The sequence below is a fragment of the Mustelus asterias genome, chromosome 14, assembly GCF_964213995.1.
Source record: "Mustelus asterias chromosome 14, sMusAst1.hap1.1, whole genome shotgun sequence".
Taxonomy (NCBI): Eukaryota; Metazoa; Chordata; class Chondrichthyes; order Carcharhiniformes; family Triakidae; genus Mustelus; species Mustelus asterias.
This window is the reverse complement of record NC_135814.1, coordinates 7,189,997-7,199,185: the sequence shown is the minus strand read 5'-3', so window position 1 is coordinate 7,199,185 and position 9,189 is coordinate 7,189,997. Positions and strand designations below refer to the sequence as shown.

Sequence of the window (9,189 nt, the reverse complement as noted above, 5' to 3'; positions counted from 1 at the left end):
CGGTGCCCCAACCCCACCAACTTTATTTAAAACCCACACCTCCTTTGCCCACACCAGTTCTAGTTTCTAAAATAGCTTACGCATCGTCACAGTTATGTAATTAGAACGTGCTCTGTGTTCTCAGAGGCAGTTCTCTGACAATAGCTTCCCCTTTTCTTAAGTTGTCACAAAGTAGATTGTGCAGGGTGTGGAGTGTTCTTTCCGGAGGTTTACCCTGCCCGCACCCACCACCCAATACCCACCGTGCCTCCGGGAAATTCCTGCACAATGGGTTTATGGTTGCTGACTTTTCAGTGTGGATTCGCCAAGCTTCCAGAACTGATCTGGAACCTTCAGGAATTGAAGATTCATCTCCGGGACACACAGCTGTGTAAAACTCCGAGAGGAGGTGGGGGAACGGCGGGGGGGAAGGGTCTGAAAGAATTGGTGGTTTTTGTTTGATATCCATTGAATATTAATTATAAAGAATGTCGGAGAGGGGACGTGGCAAGTAAGGAAAGAAATCTGTGGGACTGGCAGTCAATCAAACAAGTAAGGAAAGACTCCATTCCATTTCCGATTTATTTGTTCATGGGATGAGGATGTCGCTGACTGAGCCAGCATTCATTGCCCATCCCTAATTGCCCTTGTCTCGCTCGGCCATTCCAGAGGGTAGCGGCCAGAGACTCACTCATTGCTGTGGGTCTGGAGTCACATGTAGGCCAGACCGGGTAAGGATGGCAGATTTCCTTCCCTAGACAACATTAGTGAACCAGATGGGTTTTCCCGACAATCGACAATGGTTTCATGGTCATTATTAGACTTTTAATTCCAATTTCTTTCTATTATTGAATTCATATTTAACCATCTGGCCTGGTGGGATTCGAACCCTGGTCCCCAGAGCATTACCCCGGGGGGGGTCTCTGGATTACGAGTCCAGTGACAATGCCACTACACCACTGCGTCCCCTGATGGGTTGGCAGGATTTGCAAATGTGGGGTAATATTTGGTGGGAGTGCGTGGGGCCACCTTGAAGGTGACGGGAGCTGGGGGTGGGAGGGCCGTGTGACGGAAAAGCATCCAGGAATGCGCCTGGCCAGACCTGACCCTCCCTCCCCCACCCTCCAGGTACCCGCCGCCATCCCCCCACCCCCGCCACCCACCGCCCGGTCACAAGCAGAGGCTCAACTGGTTGCGGACGGTGCACTTCTTGCACTGCACCACGCAACACCAGTGGAAGCGGCACAGGCAGTTCTCCTCCACCACCACCGTCTGGTCCCTGAAGCCCCTCCCGCAGCAGAGCAGGTCACAGCCGCTCACATCCAGCGCCGTGCTGTTGCAGGCCCTGCCCCGGGTGCCCGGCGAACCCGTCTTGCGGTTGGGCAGGCAGAAGTCGGGGGAGTTGGCGGAGTAGACCAGGTCGTGGCGGTCGGGGGGCTTGATGTTCTGGCCCACCGGGATGAGGGTCTTCCCGTCGTTGCCCCCCATCACCTTGAAGGCGCCGTTAAAGCGGTCCAAGAGCCGAGAGCCCACCTCGCGGAGGTTGGGCATTTTCTTCCAGCATGTTCTGAGGGTGCAGGAGCCTGATAAGCCGTGGCATTTGCACTCGGTTCTCATGTAACTTTTCACAGCCTGTGGTTCGAGAGAGAGGGAGAGAAAAGCCGAGATCGATTAGCAAGATAAACCTCACTGAAGAATTAATTCTAATAGCTACAGGGAAAGGATTGTCAGGTAACATCACTTACATACCGACTGTAATGAAGTCATGATTAATGCATCAAGCTGCTGTCTGAAAAGCTTTAACCAACTTTAATTAAGGTGGGTTTGCAGACTAAAAGCCGAGGGATATCTTCGGATACCAAGAGGAACGTGCGGACATTCGATCCCTTCCCCCGATTAGTTAAATAGAGATTGGAATCTCTGCCTCAGTAAGGAACTTTAAAGATGCCATTCTCCAACTCCAAGGATTTTTCTTGTCCTTTCATGGGATGTGGGCATCGCTGGCAAGGCCAGCAGTTGTTACCCATCCCTAATTGCCCTAGAATTCAATGTCACATAGGTCGCTTCAGAGGGACATTAAGAACCAACCACATTGCTGTGGCTCTGGAGTCACATGTAGGCCAGACCGGGTAAGGACGGGCAGATTTCCTCCCCTAGACAACATTAGGGCGGCACGGTAGCACAGTGGTTAGCACCGCTGCTTCACAGCTCCAGGGTCCTGGGTTCGATTCCCGGCTCGGGTCACTGTCTGTGTGGAGTTTGCACATTCTCCTCGTGTCTGCGTGGGTTTCCTCCGGGTGCTCCGGTTTCCTCCCACAGTCCAAAGATGTGCGGATTAGGTTGATTGGCCAGGTTAAAAATTGCCCCTTAGAGTCCTGGGATGCGTAGATTAGAGGGATTAGTGGGTAAATATGTGGGGGTAGGGCCTGGGTGGGATTGTGGTCGGTGCAGACTTGATGGGCCGAATGGCCTCCTTCTGCACTGTAGGGTTTCTATGTTTCTTTCTATTAGTGAACCAGACGGGTTTTTGCTGATAACTATTGATGCTAGTTTCATGGTCACCATTACTGTGACTAGTTTTTAGTCCCAGATTGAATTATTATTTCACAGAAACCCTACAGTGCAGAAAGAGGCCATTCAGCCCATCGAGTCTGCACCGACCACAATCCCACCCAGGCCCTACCCCCATATCCCTACATATTTTACCCGCTAATCCCTCTAATCTACGCATCTCAGGACACTAAGGGGCAATTTTAACATGGCCAATCAATCTAACCCGCACATCTTTGGACTGTGGGAGGAAACAGGAGCACCCGGAGGAAACCCACGCAGACACGAGGAGAATGTGCAAACTCCACACAGACAGTGACCCAAGCCGGGAATCAAACCCAGGTCCCTGGAGCTGTGAAGCAGCAGTGCTAACCACTGTGCTACCGTGCCGCCCAATTAATTAATTAATTCAATTAATTAATTGAATTAAAATCCTATCAGCTGCCATCGTGGGTTTTAAGTTCCTGTCACCAGAGTGTTAACCTCTGGATTACTCACTCAGTGACACTGCCTCTCCAGTGTCTGCACTGGATTGCCAACTGAACTGTGGTTCAGACCTGATCTACAAAGGGCCCTGTTCAAATGGAGTTGTAGAATGTTCCTTAGCCCATTGTCAAGAGGTTCCTGGTCACCAGGCTTATTTGGATCAGTTTGGGTCTTACCCTGGGGTGTGCCAGGCTCAGGGAAGAAAAATAAATTCAATAAAAGCCAGAGAATGATGAAGAATTTACAGGACAGAAACAGGCTATTCAGCCCAACTGGTCCGTGCTGGTTTAATCCTCCTCTTGAACCTCCTCTCTTCTCCAGCTCAGCCTATCATTCTACCCCTTTTCCCCTCAATTCTTTAACCAGCTGTCCCTCTCGTCCGTCTATGTTATTCACCTCGAGCACTCCCTGTGGAGGCGAGTTTCACATTCTCACCACACTCTGTCTCGGAATTAGCTGACCGTGCCAGCCCCCCCACCCCCCCAGCTGGGATTCTCCAGTCCCGCTGCAGTGCAGGGAGATTTGACTGAGCGCCCAGTTCTCCGTTCTCTCTGGCAGCGGCAGCAGGGTGTGCGTGACTGTAGAATTCCAGCCTCTGGGTAAAGTAGCATGTTCAGTTGAATTCATCAGTAACTTTCTTGAATATCCAGTGACGCTTGTTGAGATACACAGATAATATGGACAAAAGGCAGGAGGGGGTTGATGGGGGCAGGGGGCAGCGGGGGGGGGGGGGGGGGGGATGCTGTTGGGCGGTGTAGTGAGGATGGGGGGGGGGCATGGAGCGGGTAGGGGGCGAGTCGCCTGTATCACCAAAACATAAATCAAAGCAAAATACTGCAAATGTTGGAAATCGAAAATAAGAACGGAAAATGCTGGAAAACCTCATAACTGAAGCATAATCTCTGTACATTTGCACTCAATTCCCCTCGCAATAAACAAGAATGTTTTATTAGCTTTCCTAATCACTTGCTGTATTTGCATATTATTCCATTGTGGCTCATGCACTAGGACACCCAGATCCCTCTGCACCTCAGAGCTATGCAATCTCTCTCACCATTTAGTTAATAAGCTTCTGTTTTATTCTTCCCGCCAAAATGGACAATTTCACATTTTCCCACAATCCATTTGCCAGATCTTTGCGCACTCACTTAACCTAATTATATCCCCCTATAGCCTCCTTCACAACTTACCTTCCTACCTATCTTTGTATCATCAGCAAATTTAGCAAATACCCCATGGGCGGCACGGTGGCACAGTGGTTAGCACTGCTGCCTCACAGCGCCAGGGACCCAGGTTCGATTCCCGGCTTGGGTCACTGTCGGTGTGGAGTTTGCACGTTCTCCCCGTGTCTGCGTGGGTTCCCTCCGGGTGCTCTGGTTTCCTCCCACACTTCAAGGATGTGTGGGTTAGGTGGATTGGCCATGCTAAATTGCCCCTTAGTGTCAGGGGGACTAGCTAGGGTAAATACATGGGGTTATGGGGATGGGGCCAGGGTGGGATTGTGGTCAGTATAGACTTGATGGGCTGAGTGGCCTCCTCCTGCACTGTAAGATCCTATGATTCTATCCCTTCATCCAAGTCATTTATGTAAATTGCAGAATATTTGTCCAGTCTTGTATGATATAATCTAGATGCTGGACTATTGATTCCCTTGTTATTCTATCCAAACGGAGGAGCCTGTGGTTCAGTTTGCCTCTGATTTTGAAGGTTGTAAGTTCAAGTCTCACTTTATTAAGTTCAAAATCTTAGCTGGCATTCGCAGCTGCGAGAGAAGCTGTCCTTTCAGGTTAACGTTAAACAGCTAACTTGGGCTGACACAATAGATCCCAAAGCATTACGCTAATGCAAGAACAGGGGCGTTCTACCCTGTGGTCACTCAAACAGATTAGTTCGGACATTTACTTCATTGCTGTTTGTGGGATCTTGCTGCGCACAAATTGGCCGCTGCGTTTGCTACACGACAACACTGACTACACTGGAAAGATGCACTTCCCCGACTGTACGGTGCTTTGGGCAGTTTTCAGGCCATGAAGGAACTCTTGTCAGGATCACTCGGTTTTTTTTTCTGTAAGTCTTCATATTCAGATGGAAACTGCATCACCCACACAACTGGGTGGATTCAGCACAAGGAAAAATGCCAAAAATGTGGAAATTCAATCTCAATATTTTGAAGCTTCTTTCTTTCTTAGCCTACATCTGTTATGCTTCTTTCACTTGTTCACAGGATGTGGGCGTTGCTGGCTAGATCAGCGTTTGTCGTCCAACCCTAATTGCCCTTGAGAAGCCGCAATGTGGAGGCGCCGGCGTTGGACTGGGGTGGGCACAGTAACAAGTCTCACAGCACCAGGCTAAAGTTCAACAGGGTTATTTGGAATCACGAGCTTTCGGAGCGCTGCTCCTTCATCAGGTGACTCACATCGTTCCAGTGAGAACAAACCAAGTTTCTCCTACGTGAGTGATGCGCGATAAATCACACGGGAGGCTAGATTGTACCTGGGAAATAAAGGCTTTTATTGCCAACAATAACAGAGCTACTATATACAATCCCAGACTAAAGGGTCACCAGACAGAGCAGTGGCCTTTATACATCTCCAGGAAGGCGGAGCCAACTGGAGTGTACCATAGGACAATATTAACAGGTAGAACAGCCCAACCCTAACCCCAACAGTAACATATCTACAAACCCATAGTGCTGGCCAACCATGGCTCAGCACTCCTGGTGGTAACCAACAATGGTTCACCACAGTGAGCACAAACCAAGTTTCTCCTACGTGAGCACTGGAGAAATTCCATCAACAACTCCTCTGCCACGTCCTGCAAATTCAATGGGTGAGGGGCAGATCATTGAACAAACGTTGGTGCCCTTCTTGAAGCCAACTCCACAAGATTTCAGGCAAATCTCCTGAGAAACTCAATTGCGATGGACCGGACACTGTGTGCCTGGCAGGTCGGAAGCCATCTCCCCAGCCAGATCCCGTGTCCGGAACTCTCGAATGGTCAGTTTTCCAAGAAAACTCCTCAGAGACACTCTGAGGTTCTCACTGAAGTGCGGCAGCATTAAGGTGGGCTGCTACCAATCACTCACAATGATTGACATCGAGCTGCGTCAGGCTGTGAGTCACAATGTCTTAATGATGAAGCAAAGGAGGAAAGAAAAGGAAGAAGGAGATGGCACGGTGGCACTGCTGCCTCACAGCGCCAGGGACATAGGTTTGATTCTGGCCTGGGGTGACTGTCTGTGTGGAGTCTGCACGTCCTCCCCAAGTCTGCGTGGGTTTCTTCCAGTTTCCTCCCACCGTCCAAATGGGTCAGGTGGATTGGCCAGGTTAAATTGCCCCTTAGTGTCAGGGGGATTAACAAGGGTAAATACATGGGGTTACGAGGATAGGGCCCGGGTGGAGTTGTGGTCGGTGCAGACTAGAATGGGCTGAGTGGCCTCTTTCTGCACTGTAGGGATTCTATGATTCTAAGATCCACCGGATCCCACTAACCTGTGGGACATCCTGCCCCATCTGCCCAAAGATCTGCAGGTCAATAGTCATGGGCCTGTTCAGTCACATGGCGGGGACTGCAGACCCTGAGTAAATGTATTCCCTGAATCAAAGGACAAATGAGGCCCAGCCATCAATGAGAGTTTTATCATAAGAACCCCTGCCATAAGTTATTAATCCCATGAAATGAATTCAGACTAACTTTAGCATCCTTCCTTCAGCCGATATCTTTGGAGAATTTGAGCCATCACATCACAATGACTCTGTGGCTGGTATTGGCCCATGCTCCATCTAGTGGTCTAGGTGAGAACTGACAGAGTCACCCTGTGCTGTTGACAGCAGCGAAGTTATCAAAAGAACAGTTCATGATCAATGAGTCTGGAATTTGCAACTCCTGTGCCTGCTTTCATGAATGAAAAGATAGCTTTAGACTGCAGGCCCCCCCACGCCGACACTATAGTTAAGAAAATCCACCAAGGCCTCTATTTTCTCAGAAGACTAAGGAAATTTGGCATGTCAGCTATGACTCTCACCAACTTTTGCAGATGCGCCATAGAAAGCATTCTTTCTGGTTGTATCACAGCTTGGTATGGCTCCTGCTCTGCCCAAGACCGCAAGGAACTATAAAGGCGGCACGGTGGCACAAGTGGTTAGCACTGCTGCCTCACAGCGCCAGGGATCCAGGTTCAATTCCGGCCTCGGGTCACTGTCTGTGTGGAGTCTGCATATTCTCCCCGTATCTGCGCAGGTTTCCTCCGGGTGCTCCGGTTTCTTACCACAGTCCAAAGGTGTACGGGTTAGACGGATTGGCCATGCTAAATTGCCCCTTAGTGTCAAGGGGATTAGCAGGGTAAATGTGTGGTGTCACGGGAATAGGACCTGGGTGGGATTGTGTTCAGTACAGACTCGATGGGCTGAAAGGCCTCCTTCTGTAGCGTAGGGATTCTATGATGAACGAAGCCCAGTCTCCAGTCACGCAAACCAGCCTCCCATCCATTGACTCTGTCTACACTTCCCGCTGCCTCGGCAAAGCAGCCAGCATAATTAAGGATTCCACGCACCCCGGACATTCTCTCTTCCGCCTTCTTCCGTTGGGAAAAAGATACAAAAGTCTGGGGTCATGTACCAACTGACTCAAAAACAGCTGCTTCCCTGCTGCCATCAGACTTTTGAATGGACCTACCTCGCATTAAGTTGATCTTTCTCTACACCCTAGCTATGACTGTAACACTACATTCTGCACCCTCTCCTTTCCTTCTCTATGAACGGTATGCTTTGTCTGTATAGCACGCAAGAAACAATACTTTTCACTGTATACTAATACATGGGACAATAATAAATCAAATCAAATCAATCAATGTTTTCTGTACCACACATCTGGAGCGTGCAATTCTCAGCAATTCTCGGTAATACCCAGGAACCCCGGTTTTTCAATATTTGCTCAACAGATTGAATATTTTGTCTTGAGGCAGAAGTTTATGGTTTTCCAGTCCTGGTCACTTTAACATTGCTCTGCATTATTTATTGCTGTTTGTGAAAGCTTGCTGTGCAGAAATTAGTTGCCGTGTTTCCCACTTCTCTCTGGCACATGTTGGCACTGCCATTTGGCAGTGTCAACCTGGCAGTGCCAAACTGGCAGTGCCAACCTGCAAATACTGCTGACAGGTTAGCCTATACATTCCGCTAACCTCACTGAAAAGAGAAACATGTCACTGATGCTTTTTGCACTGTTCAGGACAAACACAAGAATACCAAATTTCAAACAATCTCAACTATTTATATTACACAAGGAAAGGGTGTTGATTGGTTGGCAACTGGATAGATTCATGAATAGGCAGGGAATAGAGGGATATCGACAACGTAAAAGCAAGAAAATATTAGATTAGAGAGACATCTGTGTCGGCACAGACTTGGAGGGCCGAAGGGCCTCTTCCTGTGCTGTACTGTTCTTTGTTCAAATTATCTATGGAGTCCACAGTGAATGAGTGTTCAGAAAAGTGTCTGTCTTGAAGAGAACTCAGAGCCTACAGGCATCTAGAAGCAGCTGAAATCCACCTTTGATTGAAGTAGGGAACGAGGGAGGAATTGAGTGATGCTCGGGTTAATATTGTCAAGAGCACAATGGAACTTGTAGTTCAATCGGAGCCAGATTAATCATTTGTGGGGAAGTGACCAGCCCCTCACTCAACTCACCAACCCTGCCCATGTCCCTCCACCCTGATCCAGTGAAGCATCAATATTCATGTAGCTCGTAAAGTCGTTCCGCTTGTCACTAATGATTTTTTAAAAAATGAACTTGTATTCATTTTATTTTAAGAATCCCCACAGTGCAGAAGGAGGCCATTTGACCCATTGGCCGGAAATCTATCACCTTGCCCGCCACAGAATCAGAGCGGGCGAAGACCCACATCAGAAATCTCCGTTGACCTTGGCAGGAATTTCTGGTCTCCAGTCTACACTGACTCTCTGGCAGACATCTTACCCAGGGCCCCTCCACCACCCGATCCCAATACCCCACACATTTCCCATGGCTAATCCATCTAATTTACACATCTTGGGACACTAAGGGTCAATTTAGCATGGCCAATCCACCCTAATCTGCACATCTTTGGAATGTGAGAAGAAACCGGATCACCCGGAGGAAACCCATGCAGACATGTGGGTGGCACAGTGGGCAGCACAG

At 49.0% G+C, this 9,189-nt stretch overlaps 1 protein-coding gene across 1 annotated transcript in view; it reads right to left on the bottom strand.

Moving 5' to 3' along the window:
* Positions 1 to 1,149: 1,149 nt before the first annotated feature.
* The window catches only part of wnt6b (wingless-type MMTV integration site family, member 6b), an 81,572-nt gene continuing 73,532 nt past the window's right edge, over positions 1,150 to 9,189 (bottom strand). The window contains exon 4 of the mRNA XM_078227847.1: positions 1,150 to 1,611. Within this exon, the coding sequence (XP_078083973.1) occupies positions 1,150 to 1,611 (462 nt within the window). The remainder of the gene's footprint in view (positions 1,612 to 9,189) is intronic.